Below are 15,680 nucleotides of genomic sequence, written 5' to 3' on the forward strand. Positions count from 1 at the left end.
ACATTGTCCATCCTTATTTGATTCAATATAAGACTCTTAATATAAAAAGTGTCTTGTGTTCTACAAATTATTTTGGCTTATAAAGCTCTCGCATTCTCTCCTAAACTCTTAAAGAGATATTTCATCTGTAACACTTTATAAGCAAAAATGCATCTTTTAGATTAATTGTATTTTTGCTTATAAAGTGTTACGGGGTATCTCCGTAAGCATAACTCAAATCGATAAAACTCTCAAGCAGATCTTAGTCTAGAATTACCAAATTACCCATTCCATATCTAGTATCCAAGAAGGCGGCTATAAGGATAATATGGTAAACAAAATTGAAAAAAACCGGTCAACTGTCTCCTATATTAAAAAAACAACCTCTTCTACTACTCTTGTACTTTAGTTTGGTCCTCTGTTTCTGTGTGAAATACACTTAGTGGGACCCAAAAAACCAAACGCCCCATCATCATCAACAACAGCAACAACAACAAGAAAGAATAAAGAACCAAAATTTATTGAAAAACTAATAAAGAACAACAAGAAGAAAAAGAAAAAAGCTTCAATACAATAGAATAGAACCTCAATGTCTAAAAACAGAGCCAAATCTCAATGGCAAAAGTGATTGAACAAACAACTAAAAAGATGTCACAACTTTGCCGGAAAATTGTTCAAGTAGATGTTCGATGGGGTATGATTCAAAGGGTATCTTTTGTTGGTCAGTTTTTTCGATTCATTTGGAATAAACTCATGGTTTGTTCTGTTGGAAGATCACAATATAAAAGATTATCACTTAATATTTCTTCTTCTTCATCTTCTTCACCGCCGTCTCCGGCTGCCGTTGACGATGGTTTCCGGCAAGAACAACGGGAAAGCAATAATGGGTATGAGTCAGATTCTGATTTGGTTAACCTCAAGATTAGTTTGTTGGGTGATTGCCATATTGGAAAAACTACTTTTTTGGTAAGCAAGTTTTTATCTTTGGGCTTCTTTGGGTTATTGCCAAAAGTTTTGTGAGAATTGTTTGGAAGGACTTTTGAAAATAGCTTACGACAATTTTCATAAGTTTTTTTCAACTTATTTACGTAAGTTATCCAATATAGCTTATGAAAATAGCTTCTAAGATATATAAAAACAATTTATACTTATTTTATCTTCTTTCTTTTTTTAATTTCTATAAAAATAGCTTATATAAGCTTATACATAAGTGCTTATAATGATAAGTGCTTTTGCTATAAGCTGATTATTCAAACATGCCTAAAATCTTAAATGATGAAATGGGTCAAGTGTAGAATTTTATTTTTCAGTGTTAAACTATGTTGGGTTGTTATTATGTGAATGAAATTTTTAATTTTAATTTTTTATTTTTTCAGATCAAGTATGTAGGAAATGAGGTAGAAAAGAGGAGTTTACAAATGGAAGGATTGAATTTAATGGATAAAACTTTGTATGTTCAAGGAGCTCGTATTTCATTTTGTATATGGGATGTTGCAGGTCATTTCATTTTCATTTTCCCTGTTTCATTGTTCTACATTTATATATTTTTTTTATTATTAGTATTATTTTATTTTCTTTTCTGATTTTGTTATTAATAATTATTTGAGTTAGTTATTGATGGAAAAATTATTATGTGGTGATTAATTAGGTGACAAAAAATCCTTGGATCAAATTCCAATGGCTTGTAAAGATGCAGTTGCTCTTTTGATTATGTTTGATCTCACTAGTCGTTCGACACTAAACAAGTAGGTTCTCAAATACTACCATGAGACCGTTTTGAATTGACTTATTTTTGAACTTATCCGAAACAATTTATGTAAATAAATATATTTTTTTAAGATAGTTTACAAAAAAACAACTTATAAAGATACAACTTTTGACGGTGAAAACTTATGAATTAACACAAAAGTTTATTTATTTGTATAAATTATTTTCATAAGCTTAAAAATAAGGCAAATTCACTGGCTCTATATTTTTTTTTTGTGCTTCTTTTTTGTGCTTTATATAAGTTCTATTAATGGTAGAAATAATTATTGTGTTTTGCACTTTTCATGTGTTTTTTGCAGTGTTGTTGGATGGTACACTGAAGCAAGAAAGTGGAATCAGGTACAATTTGAAAATTTTACTTTCTTTTTATTATTTTTATTTTAGGTAATTTGATAATTTTACTTGTGCAATATCTTTTGTGTTACTCAAATTAAATTTCTTTTTAAAGTAAATGGTACTTAATAAAGTGTAGTTCAAACTTTTAAATTTGAAATTCTACTATAGTAAGTAAAAATTTTGTGAGGTAGTTAAAATAAAAATGGTTAGAGTTACTACTACGTTATTATAGTGATAGTGATGACACATTGAAACTTTAGTAACCTTTATGGCATGATAAGTGGGAAGTATCATCAAGTTTAAAGGAACATGTGACAAAGATAGGAGCTGATTATTTATAAGTTAATGTATGTTAATTTGGTAAAGTTGTACTAAAAGATAATTAAGCTTATAAATATTATTATCCTTAATTAGACATATTGGATTTTATGGAATTTCTTATGACCATGTTACATTTCATTTGCAGACTGCAATTCCAATTCTAATAGGAACCAAATTTGATGATTTTGTTAGACTTCCACCAGATGTACAATGGACAATTGTAACACAGGTAATTAAATACTAATCACAACATCATCAACTTACATTTAAGTTGGATTAACTTTCTCATCTTAGTTGCTTATATATACCATAGTCTCAAAATCGGTCCTGAACATTTGAAGACCCTGTTTGAATATTAAAAAGGAAATGACGATGTTGAGATTTGAACCTAAGATCTTGTATACACAAACATCGTCGTCTACCATTAATCTACTGATGCATGTTTGATATTTTGTGAACGTTGATAATATATAACCATTATTGTAGGGCTGCAAATTTTGAGGCCTCAAAATTTGTCGAAATTTTTGAGGCCCGAGTCGTCGCACATTCGACACTTGCATTGTGGCCGGGCCTGAGTTTTTTTGTTTTGTTTTGGCATAAATTGGGTATCTATGCGCACAACTGTATAGGCTAATGCCTCAAGCCTTGTGAGGTCTAAATGAGTGACAAACTCTACTTAAGAGTTTTAACACGGTTGCATGCACAAGTAAGAGATCGTACTCAGAACATTAGTTAAGCACGAGACCTAGGTTAGAGGGTTTCTACACACTTTACTAATAATAAAAGAAGGGATCCCCAATAACCACATAGGGAGGAGCATTCGTCCTTCTGACTTGATATCTTCAACTCCTATCCCGCCGGAGATTAAAAAACGGACACTCGTAAAATGATTTTCTTCATTGTTTTAAGTTAAGACTTTATATTTCCGCTCACTTACACAATAAACATTTTATGCCAATAGTGTCAACAATTAAATTTATTACCAAAATCTATCAATTTATGTGTTTAGCATCTAAAATTTTGGGGCCTACAAGCATGTTGATTAAAGTTAGATAAGTCATGTTCACAGTTTACTACTTTTCCTTTTTAGGGTACAGATTCACATTTCATTACTTTAAATAAAGTGTGTACTACTTTTTACCATATTCTATGGCTTTTTTCAACATTAAATTAACTTGTACATGACATATATAAATGCAGGCAAGGGCATATGCAAAGGCAATGAAGGCAACACTTTTTTTTTCAAGTGCAACACACAATATAAATGTCAACAAAATTTTCAAGTTTATAATGGCAAAGCTCTTTAACTTGCCTTGGACGATAGAAAGAAATTTGAAAGTTGGAGAACCCATTATTGACTTCTAAATTGTTCTTTACGCTAATTCCTTTGTTTTGTATATATAGAATTATTATCATAATAATAAGAGAGGAAAATAAGAAGAAGAAACAAAATTTGAAATTGAAAGAAAGCAAGTCTTTCTTTTGATATTGACTTGGATAAATCAACATTTAGCACCTAGCTAGGTAGGTACATAATTTACGTGTTGTTTTTTAAGGGCATTTTGACTATATTTTACTATATTTTAGAGGGTGATGAGAATATGTATGGTGTGGCTCATTTTTTTGGGTCATTTTCCCTAATCAGATTCCCTTGTTTTTGCTAAGGCCAAAGTCACGTGTATTTTTTGTATTTGTACATGTTTACTAGTATATTTTTTTTGTCTTGATTTTCATTCAATAAAATAAAGGATTTTTTTTTAAAATTCACCAAAATAATTAATAAAAAAAATTTTCTTCTTACAAAATAGAAAAGGATACATGATTTACAAACGTGTAATCATCAATAGCGTAGTTTCATCTCACTTATCAAATATCTTCTTTTGAACTGAAATGTCAAGTTAGCGGCCAATTGTTAGTCCACACACTTCGACTCTGTTTGGAACGATACCGAAGCTAGCTTAAGCTTATAACTTATAAGTACATTTGGTTAAAAAAGTTTTGTTTAATAATATTTTTTTCTTTTTTACGAAAGGAAACTCAATTCATTTTATTAATCAAATAGCTTTCAATATAACGAGAAATTGACTAGAAAAGACGGCGACTAGACATAGAATAGGTCGTCCTTGTTAAGGAGTGAGCAACTCTATTCGCTTATCGCTTTATAAACTTGACCTCAAAGTTGTTATTCGTCATAAGTAAATTCTTAATATGAGAAATTAAAATGCTAAACTCGGATAATTCATCTTGCCTGAAATGAATAGCATCAACTACTACTTTTGAGTCACTTTAAAAAATAACATAGGATAAACCTTTTTGCATCATTTCTTCTATTGCTTCTTTAATTCTCATGGCTAATGGCTTCACCCTCCAAAGTGTTGAGCTTGGTATGCATGAGATTAGTTCCGACAAGTATAAATCATCCTCGGTAGTCACGTAAATACCATCCCCATCCGGTTGCTTCAACCGTATCATAAAAGCTTGCGTCCACATTACATTTCATGAATCCCGGAGGTGGTTGCTGTCATTGGACTGCTGGTTTGGCTTCTGATTGTTGGTGTTGCAGCAGCTGTTCGTCCTCATGGATGCCTTGTATCATAGCTCAATCATGCCACAGTTGTGCCGCTTGCATTCCTACTTGTTGTGCACTTAATTTGCTTTGATTCCATATATAGTTGTTTGATAATAGCTTTTTAAAAAGAGCTCAAAACTTATTTTCCAAACGTTATTTCAAATAGCTTATGAGCTTATAACTTATCATTTTTTCTTCAAATTTTACCCTATCATCTTACTTGAAAAAAATTAAATATTAATTAAACATATTTTTTTTATGTCATTTCATACTTATAAACTAAACTACATGACAATTTTTGTCCCCGCTAAACTACAAAAACTTAAAAGTTTGTCCCCGCTAAACTACATGAGAAATTTTCATTTCAAATATAAATTGTCAAAAATAACAAAATTATCTTTTATCTTTCAAATATTGTATAAGATAAAAAGTTGTTTAATACCTTAAAAAATTGTTTTATGTTATTCTATCATGTCTTGTTCTTTCTTATACTTGCTTTTTTGCAAATTTAATAAACTCAAAAAAAAAAAAAAAAAAGAGGCAAGAACACAAACGCCGCTCTCTTGGCAGAAATTGGATCCTCTATTGTCTTTTATGTTCTTTCATCCATATTGCTCTTCATCCAATGACTCATAGTAAAAATAACAATTTTATAGAGAGAGGGAGAAGGAGGGAGGGAGGGAGGGAGAGAGAGAGAAAGAGAATGGACGGTTGAGATGGTGGCAACATAAATAACATGAGAAGATGGGCTGGAGAGGATCCAGATTCCTCTTGGATGGCATGTTGTTTGCTTATTCGGAAAGAACAAAATAACAAAATTTTTGCTCACAAGGAAGTGTCGTTGGATTTGATTGTTAATAAAGTGAAACTTTAGTTTTTCGGTGGCTGAAGTCTAAGAAAAAAATACTTTAGTTATAATTTGAATTTACGGTGGTTGAATCTTTTATTGTGTTTAGGGGTTGAAACCAATTGAGTTGGTTTTTTGTTATCTTCGTTTAGATTTTTTGTTGTAATGTTTTTTTTGGGAAATGGTTTTTGTTAACTTCCTAATTAAGTACAACTTATGCTTTTAAGATATTTTATGTTAATATATTTCTTGGCTTCTTCAGAAAAAACTTACATACCAATCGTTAGTTGGTTTAGTGGTGATTGACGCTGAACTTGGAAGGTTGAACCACGGTTCGATCCCCCACAATTGTGATCGAAAGAGGACTGAAACCACTTGATGCCAGAACTGTCACCCGAACCAGATTAAACTGGTAGCGAAAGCAAAAAAAAAAAAAACTTACATTCAAAGTAAAAGAAACAAACTAGTTGTAACTACAACTCTTAGTTATTAGATGAAGTCTGAGTATCTATTAATATATTTGAAACAAAACAAAAAAGGGAAAAAATATATGATAATTGCTCTTAATCTCCCATTTACCAGAAAATATATTTTGGTAGTATAAATTTTACCAAAAGGAATTTTTTTTTTATGAAGTAATTTAGTGACTATAAATCTCACCTTAAAGTGGAGTGTCCTGAGTTTAAATCTCACTTCTGCATATATAATGTGATGTTCTTATCAACTAAGATAAGATCACAGAGACTAAATATATCTTCTATTAGTATAAAATTTTATTAGAAAATATTTTAATTAGTAGTTAATGTATTTTATCAGAACAAGTATTCACTATCAACTTCTCGAGCGTCCTTATGGTTTTCTATTTTACCCTTAAATTTGATAAAGAAAAAAACATCCGTCACATCAAATTTTTCAAGATTTTACACTTCTTCAATACTTAAGTAGTGAATATGAGTATTTTGATTTCAAGCCACTAGGCTACCTGACCAAAAAAAAAAAAAAAGTAGTGAATATGAGTATTTTGATAATTTTGCATGACGCGTGAGAAAATTGATAGGGCGCCAAAAAAAATTCTCACTAAATTATACTATGCGTGGGCCTTGGCCTGCTTCCTTAATTATTTGGACTGGACTATATGTTGAAAAAGATGGGTTAACACAAAACGGGTCGGGTCGCACACCGTTTCTTATTTAACATCGATCCAATTCCCCATTCCATCTTAAACCCTACTCTATTCTCATTTCTTCGTTTCGTCTCTTTGAGTCTCTCAATTAGGGTTTCTGAGAATCAAAATCACAGTAACAATGTCGATGTCAAAGAGTTCCAAAATGCTTCAATACATCAACTACCGAATGAGAGTAACGATTCAAGACGGTCGTCAACTCGTCGGAAAGTTCATGGCCTTCGATCGTCACATGAATCTCGTTCTCGGTGACTGTGAAGAGTTTCGCAAACTTCCACCGGTAAAAGGTAAGAAAACCGCCGACGGAGACCGTGAAGACCGTCGTACACTTGGTCTTGTTCTTCTCCGTGGTGAAGAAGTTGTTTCGATGACAGTTGAAGGTCCTCCACCACCGGAAGAATCGAGATCAAAGGCTGTTAATGCTGCTGCAATGGCGGGTCCTGGTATTGGTCGTGCTGCTGGGAGAGGGATTCCTCCGGCGCCGGTTATTCAAGCTCAGCCTGGTCTTTCTGGTCCAGTTCGTGGTGTTGGTGGACCTGCTCCTGGTATGATGCAGCCACAGATCTCCCGTCCACCGCAGTTGTCTGCGCCACCGGCTTATCCTGGTGGTGCTCCGGTGATGCGTCCTCCTGGTCAGATGCCTTATCCTGGACAAGGTCCACCACCTATGGCAAGAGGTCCTCCTCCACCTATGCCACCTGGACAATTTGCTCCGAGACCTGGTGGTCCACCGCCGCAGTTTTCTATGCCGCCTCCTCAGTATGGACAGAGACCTATGGGACCACCTCCTCCTGGACAGATGGTTAGAGGACCTCCTGCTCCTCCTCGTCCTGGAATGCAGCCTCCTCCTCGTCCCGGAATGCCTCCTCCTCCTGGAAGTGGTGTTCCTGTTTATGGTCCACCACGACCTGGCATGCCTCCTCCACCAAATGCTCCAAATCAACAACAGCAACAGTGATGGTAGAATGGATTGGTATGTTTGTTTCTGTTATTTTTGCTCTTACTTTTTTTCTGATGATGATGATTTCTATGTTTATTTTACTGCACTTTAGAGTCATAGTTCAGAATCATCGGTAGCTATAGGACACAATAAACAAGTTGTTACATGAAATTTGGATAAGTTTGGAGCTGCATTTTCATAAATATTTTGTTATTATGTTCATATGCAAAAGGTCTCTTATTTATACCAATTCAACATTGGACCTAGATAGATTGTGATTTTATTATTTTGTTTGATGCACAAGTTGAAGAATTGTGGATTAGTAGGTTTAGCAATGGGTAGGACTGTTCAAAAATACTGAAAAAACAAACCAAGCTGCAAAATTGAATTGCACTCTTAATGGACTGAACCAAGTTTTTTAAATCGTAGTTTGTTCACGAATTGTCTCAAACCACTCAATTACGTTCCATCACAAATTATTTTTGCTACCTTTGACTCTCGGTCAATAGCAAAACATAGTGATGGGCCATTTTGGGTAATTGGAACTTCAATTGCTCTGAATAATGAGCTCTGCTACATTTGCTTTATCTTTGTGTATTTAGAATTTGGGGAATTCTGAACTTATGGTGCTTCTTTAGTTTTGAAGAAATTTAGTTTGGTATTGGTTACTGTGTTTTTCCTTGAATTGAAATGCAATTTATATCACTCTCTGAAGGTGTTTTAGAATCTTTAGATGCTATGATTTTGTAGTAAATTAGAAAAAAAAAATACTTTGTTTGATTTTTTTTATGTGTGTGATCATTGCAAGTTAATGAGAGTGAGCGGGATGAAAAAATGATTTGTAATATAGCATTATGCACGTAGTTGCAGAACCCTAAAATTCACGCCTTTTGAGTGAATGTGTTTATGCCCATTGCTATATCTTTGTGTATTGTTTTCTGACTTTGGCTCTTGTAGATTATTGCTTATATGCTAGTTTGTTTCTTGAGAATCCTATTTCTATGTATTGAGTTTATATAGCTTTGTGTATGTTTTTCTTTTTCTCAAGCTTTACATGAATTCTATTCCTATGTATCTAGTTTAAATATTTTTGTGTTTTTGTTTTTTTCCCTCATGCTTGATCTATATGACAACTTTCAAGTTGTTTCATGAAATTAGTTAAAGTTTGGAGCTGCCTTGTCATAACAAGAAATGATGTTTTATGAACATGATCCTTCGAATGGAAAAATGTAGTTTCTATACTTAGTTCGAAATTTTACCATTGCTTGATTTATCCTGCTAGAAGAATTGCCCTATAAGAATTTAGTATGATTCAACATTCATGCCATTTACTATGGTTTTGATGGCTTCATAGGTTGCCAATTACTCGTTGAATCTATCATGCATTGCTGTGCATTGTAATGAAATTACTGTTAGACCTTTGTATGTGAAGGAGGGTCATTTGGGTAGTTTTGGTACTAGTAGGAAATGCACAAATGGCTGCACTCACTGTTAGGAAATATACACTTGCTTTATTTACTATTCAGTATAATGAGGATTGGAAGTAAAATGATAAAGCAACCAACGGTGAGGGAGAGAAATAGGAAATAGAGCATGTTCACGTTATGAAGTCTGGAGAATTAAATGAATTCTATATGTTGTGGAAAGTAATAGGGTATGGTGGGAATTGACAATATAAGAAGGCATAATTTAGGAGGCATTGCCATGTATTAAGAGGAATCAGAAATGGTTTATGTACTATAGAATTCAATTTAACTTTTAGTTTATTCAATTTTCTCTTGTAAGGAGAGCTAAGAATCTAAGATTACAATTATATATTACTAAAGATATTGCTCCAACATTAATGGCCATATAAGTGATATGTTGATGTTAATATTGAATTTCAGATGTGGAAAATGTGGCCAGAACAGTGTTTGTAAATTGCCATTTTTCAGAACAAAATGACTGCACTCAACTGAGTACTAATGAAATTTTGCGTTGCTGTAGGACAGTTGTACATAATGTCTTGACTCTTTAAGTTCAACATCTTGTATGTGTTTGTCTTACTTCATCTTGTAGGTTTAGTATTTCTATGTTAACATGTCTCGGCTGCTTATAGTGTGTTCTTAATGCAAAACTTTAAATTGTGGCAGGTTTCTTCTTGCTGGATATCAGAAGATAATGGACATTGGACTTTATGACAAACTCAATATCAACCTCATAACCTTGAAAGTAATTGTTGCTTGTACAACCTTGAATCATTCTCTTATTAGGTTTTTTTTTTTAATGTCATGGTGAGAATATGCTATGTTAGAACAACATTTATGTTCTGGAGGAAGTTATTGTACTGCAACTTGAGTGTTAGACATGTAAAATCGGCTGTGTAGATTGTTGGGAAAATGCCGGATTGCTAAATCAGCATATTGATTTCTAAATGTAGGGCATGATCTGTCTTCTCTTAAATCTTTTGGGCTATATAACTTTAATATCATTTTGGAATCGTTCCTTCCTTCAGAGTAGTCTTTTATTTTGGCATTGTTCGATCACTATAATCTAGTAATTTTCATGCATTAGTTTTCACAAAACACAAAACTAGTTTAATTATTCTTCCCACTTTTGTTTGTCAAATGCTTGTAAATATGATTAACATAAAATTGGTAATTTGATAAATGTGTTTCTCTCCATGGTGTTGTTACATAGCCGGCTAAAAGGTTAAAAGCCTTACAATGGTGAATATTTTGTCAACAAATATATGAAATTCTATGGTAAAAAATATTAGATGACAACCCTTTTAACTTTAGATGAATTGAAGCTCATATATGCCAAACATAAATCATAATGTTGCATTTTCAATGGTTTGTTTTAAAAGAAATAGATAGATGAAGGGGATCCTAACTCATGCCGAGAGCATATGCTTTCGTAGTCCCTTAACTTAATTTCAAATAATAATTTAGTCCTTTATCTCTTTTTTTTTTCCACATTATTCTAATGCTTTTTTAGTCTTTTTCCATGTTTGCATATGCTTTTCTTTGCTTCAAATCTATGGTTGTTTTTTTGACTAATTCAAATCTATGGTTATTTTAAGGGACATAACATATTTTTATGGTTGAAAGCACACATAGAAAGAAAACAAAAACACTACTCGCAGTTGTGATGCCGTAGGCAGTGCATTAGTACAAAACAAAAACGCAAAGTCACGGTGAAGAATAAGGTTTCTAGAACTTATTGCGAAAGTGTGACCAACAAAAATACGATGAAATAAAAAAATTACTAAATTTTTAAACTAATAAACAATATGGTCATGCTAACCGGTGCCCCTGGGGCACTAGTTAAGGATACCAAAAGGAGTAATTTTTACATTGAAAAAAGCAATTTAATGGGTTAAAAAAATTTAGGTAATATAGAATTGACAAAAAAAATTAAAAGAGTTAGGTGAAAATTAAGGAGATGATACACAATATAACACATATAGGAGTGGGGTGGTAGCTCAAATTGTTTGAGCCAAGAATGAAAAGAATTAAGAAGTAAAAAAGTTCAGGGTTCAAGTAAAAACAACTAACACTAACAACTAATTATTTTCATTGACCATTTAAAAAAAATAATACATTTGTAAAAAAAAAAAACACAATATAACACATATTCACCACTTTTATTATAAAAAGTAGTACATATCATATCTTGCATGTTATCATCAATTATGAGTGTTGTCCTCGGTTAAGGATCACCCTATATTTTGCTCACCCCTGGCCCTAATAATTTGACAGTACAACAACTTCACCAGCATATTAGCAGCAAGAGTGGCACCACCGATGTCCGCCCGGCGGAACCTCATCACAGCCACAACATACTATTTTGACATCTATTACTTCATTCCTCTGTTCATCAAAAACATCTGCAAACACATTATGTATTTACTTTTTTTTTTACGAAAACAAACACATTAATTATCAAATCGCATTTGTCGAAAAATTATATATTAGCAGAAGAATTGTCCTTAAGGCAAAAAAAAAAAAAAAAGCCGTTGAACCGTGACATTCAAAAAGGATTTAATTGATTCGCAAACTATAAATACTGAATAGAAGAGTTTAAATCCTTCTTGAACCATATCCATTCGGATATCCGTGGATAAAGTAAATAGATATTTCAATTAACTGTATTTAATGAATACGAATGTAGATTTAATACTAGTTGTGTCCGCGGATATCCTTACCCGCTAATAAATTTGTAAAATTACTTAAATGACCGTATTTAAATATAAACTTTTATGTTTTCTCTTCATATTCAATACAAAAAACTTTTCATGTAATTTTTTCCATCTTTTGAAGTAAAAAATTTCAACATCTTCCTACAACTTTTCATTTACGATAAAAAAAATCCTAATTTGTTATTTCATCAATGGATATCTGTAAATATCCGCGGATATCTCAAAATCCGTGGATTACCAGCTTAGCAGATACCCGCACGAATATGGAGTAGATACGGACGCAAATATCTCAAAATCCGTGGATTACCCGCTTAGCAGATACCCGCACGAATATGGAGTAGATATGGACACAAATATCATATGGATATCCATTTACATCCCTAGCTAATAATCATAATTTTTTTTTTCACTTTCACCGCCAGTTTAGTATGGTTGGGGGTCAGTTTCAGCCCCCTCCCGATCGCAGTTGCGGAGAATAATATAAATTAAGATCATCTATTATTGTTTCAAAAAAAAAAAAGATCATCTATTATTATCTCTTTCTCTCTAATCTTCTGGTTTATTTGAAGCTGCAGATTGATTTGTTATAAGTCTGTCTCATGAGTTAATTTCCTTCCACAACTATATTTTGCTATGTAAAAATCCTTCGTAAATTAATGGCCGCTAGAATGAAGTTCATTTTGTTTAGCATTACGACATCAGATTTTAGAATTATAAATAGAAACTCATCTTATGGAAGAAGAAAATAATCTATGATTGAATAGTTCCAAAAGAATTAGATCCTTTTATGTACTTGTTTTTCTTTGTTCTTGTTTATTTCATTTTTTATTCTCTTTTTATGTTACCTTAATATTGTAAAATATGATGACAAAAATCATAGATGGATATATGTCCATTTCTCTAAGGATGAAAACTATTTAAGTAGTTCACACAATTATATTTTAATTTGGTAGGGACATTATAATATACAAAGATCAGGAATATTCAAATCCAAAATTTCCACTAACTTTCAACTTAAAGGATGAAATTCTTACTAGTTACTACTAATTGCTCGACAAGAAAACTATTTTAAATAAAGGTAAAAATGGACCTGCTAAATTCTACGTGTGAACTTTAGGTAGTGCTAGCTATTCTTTTCCAGGAATCTAATGGTTAGGCTCACACTTTAAGTGTGAAAAAATAGAAAAGTTGAGGTTCAAATTAACCCTGTAAAAATAATGTTTTTAGTAGCTATCAAGCAAGTTATATTTTGCATCCCAAAAAAAAAAAAAGCGAGTTACATTTATGAAGGATACATAGTACTATAATTTTTTTTTTGTTAAGTAATTTAGTGGCTGAAAATTTCATCCATAAGATGGATAAATGAGATAATCAGGGTTCGAACAAAGACCTCCTGCATATGAAATGCATGTTGGAATATTTTATGATATTCCAATAATATTACGTGGGCAAATATCTTTACATAATTATATTAGCTATTTATCAATTATGAGCCTTAATTGATTAAGTGATCAAATAAAGTTAAAAGGTTAATTAGATTTCTATTTAGAATTAATTAATTAATTAATTAGATATGGGTTCAATATGAGTGGATGTCAGGATGACCCATTTCGGAATAATGGGAACCATAATTGAAGAGCTATAGTCCCTAATATAGACTATGGTCCCCAATATACCGGACACACCACATATTATCTCTTCTCCCCATTTGAAGAGCACTTAGGGCATAAGGAGTCTTGGTTGAGGAAGAACCACAAGCCAACAAATGCTCGTTGTCCGTCTCTATTTCAGGTCAGTTCATATGTGGATTCGTCTATCCAGATATTCCTATAATCCTTGATAAATCAATATGTCGTAGATCTTGTTTTATATACATGCTCATATGTTTATTTGACTTCCGGATCCGCACTAAAGTAAAATTATAGATTTAATCTTTATTGTTGAGCATGATTTATATGATTAATTATTAAATTAATTCCAACAATGCAACATTCTACCAATTAAGCTCACGAGACAATTCTACATATGATATATTAGTTATATTACTATAAATTCTACATATGAGTTTATAGTACTATAAATTCATATGAATGTTTCTTTAGGATCGATATTCATTTTGATATGAATTTTTTTATTAGCATATTAAACTCAATTTATCTGCAACGTATTTGTGGATGGATCACTTTATGGTGATTATTATATGAAATTTTGGAAGAATATAACTTGATGTATTACAAATTCTTATATTGTACGTGCCCAAAAAAAAACTTATAATTGAAGAGATTACTAATTAGTCAAAATGAATAAGTCTATTTTCAAGAAAATATTTGTAAATGAATTTGTTGTAATGGATATTTATGTTGATATGATTAACAAAAAAAGCTTGAGATAAAAATATATGTAGGGTAAATATATTTGTATTTGAAGAATAATTTTTTATGAATTGTGAACCTTATACATATGCGAGGTTTCCAAAAGTAAGCCAGGTATATATTAGCTCACCCTATAAAATAGGTTTCCAAAATAGGTTACTTTGAAAAGAAAAAAAAACTCCTATAAAATGCTCATAAAAATTTATATACTCCCTCCAGACACATTTATAAAAAAATAGATCACATGCATCTATTTTTCAATGTACTAGAAAAGTTAAATTTTCTTATAAATATGTCCAGAAAGAGTATTAAAAACAACTAAAAAAAATGTTATATAGCTCACCCTGTTTGGCCTTAGAGGAAGTCTCAGTTAAGTCCCTAGCTGAAACCTCAAAGGAAATAAGAAGCACCATAAATAGGCCTAGGATAAGGAATGCTTTCTTTGAATACATTGTACTCAAGTGTATAACTACACAAATCTATATTCCAAAATGGAAATTTGGTAGTGATGAAGGATGAAAAAACTAGTAAAGAAAGTGTGATCTATATAGTGAAGCACCGTGGAGGGAAGAAGGGAGATGTAGGGTCCTTTACTTGGTACAGTTGGGAAGGTATAGCTAGTGTGTATTAATTAATTCAATCTTATCTTAAAATTTTGAAGTATATAGTCTACTTGGTATCAGGTGAAAGTGACACTAGAAATATCATGCAATCATCAATAGGTGGCATAGAATTTGATCACTGGGATTCCATGTAATTATCAATTAAATGCATTATTAATTTGATAGCCATTTCCTTATTATTTTTTTAACAGTATATATAATTATATATTTTTTTAATGACAAATATAAATTCAAAATACAAATGGATACTATAAATACATACAACTTTAAATTCAACGCCCAAACAAGGTAAAAACACAGACGGCTGGAAATAAAAATAAAAAAATACAAAAATACACCATGAAGAAAATAAAATAGGCATACCAAATCCTAAAAACAAAGCACACCCCACCACCTCAATCAGGAGAAGACCCGACTCCTCTCGAAGAGAAGAAATGATCAACCACTAAGACAAGACAAGCACCAAGGGGCCTACAACCAACCAGGATCATCGACACTTAGCTCCACACCCCAACATAAAATAGGATGCATCCCCCACTCAAAAGGAACAAGGAGTGCTA

At 32.1% G+C, this 15,680-nt stretch overlaps 2 protein-coding genes and 1 long non-coding RNA gene across 4 annotated transcripts; 2 read left to right on the top strand and 1 right to left on the bottom strand.

The window, feature by feature from the left end:
* The first annotated feature begins 211 nt into the window (after nt 1-211).
* Nucleotides 212-4,082, top strand: LOC123882233 (septum-promoting GTP-binding protein 1). 2 transcript variants are annotated; one of them, XM_045931049.1, is made up of 6 exons: nt 212-945; nt 1,356-1,476; nt 1,628-1,724; nt 2,046-2,085; nt 2,549-2,632; nt 3,604-4,082. In XM_045931049.1, the coding sequence occupies exons 1-6, from the start codon at nt 595-597 to the stop codon at nt 3,766-3,768; spliced, it is 858 nt and encodes a 285-aa protein (XP_045787005.1). In that variant the 5' UTR covers nt 212-594; the 3' UTR covers nt 3,769-4,082. The 2 variants fall into 2 exon arrangements, with proteins under 2 accessions (XP_045787005.1, XP_045787007.1); XM_045931051.1 differs by lacking the exon at nt 3,604-4,082 and adding an exon at nt 2,717-2,755 and having other exon boundaries at nt 387-945.
* Nucleotides 4,083-7,029: 2,947 nt separating this feature from the next.
* On the top strand, nt 7,030-10,420 carry LOC123882234 (small nuclear ribonucleoprotein-associated protein B). Its single transcript, XM_045931052.1, has 2 exons — nt 7,030-7,975; nt 10,075-10,420. The coding sequence occupies exon 1, from the start codon at nt 7,124-7,126 to the stop codon at nt 7,958-7,960; it is 837 nt and encodes a 278-aa protein (XP_045787008.1). The 5' UTR covers nt 7,030-7,123; the 3' UTR covers nt 7,961-7,975; nt 10,075-10,420.
* A 1,057-nt stretch (nt 10,421-11,477) lies between these two features.
* Nucleotides 11,478-15,083, bottom strand: LOC123882235. The gene is made up of 2 exons (XR_006799745.1): nt 14,841-15,083; nt 11,478-11,813 (listed from the first exon to the last, which is right to left on the bottom strand). It is a non-coding gene; the product is annotated as an uncharacterized LOC123882235 (long non-coding RNA).
* Nucleotides 15,084-15,680: the final 597 nt, after the last annotated feature.

Source organism: Trifolium pratense, linkage group LG4 (assembly GCF_020283565.1).
Source record: "Trifolium pratense cultivar HEN17-A07 linkage group LG4, ARS_RC_1.1, whole genome shotgun sequence".
Taxonomy (NCBI): domain Eukaryota; kingdom Viridiplantae; phylum Streptophyta; class Magnoliopsida; order Fabales; family Fabaceae; genus Trifolium; species Trifolium pratense.

Coding starts and splice junctions, on each gene's coding strand:
- LOC123882233 (XM_045931049.1), top strand. CDS start 595: ATGGCAAAAGTGATTGAACAAACAACTAAAAAGATGTCACAACTTTGC. Junction 946..1,355: donor TTGGAAAAACTACTTTTTTG/GTAAGCAAGTTT, acceptor TTATTTTTTCAG/ATCAAGTATGTAGGAAATGA. Junction 1,725..2,045: donor AGTCGTTCGACACTAAACAA/GTAGGTTCTCAA, acceptor TGTTTTTTGCAG/TGTTGTTGGATGGTACACTG.
- LOC123882234 (XM_045931052.1), top strand. CDS start 7,124: ATGTCGATGTCAAAGAGTTCCAAAATGCTTCAATACATCAACTACCGA.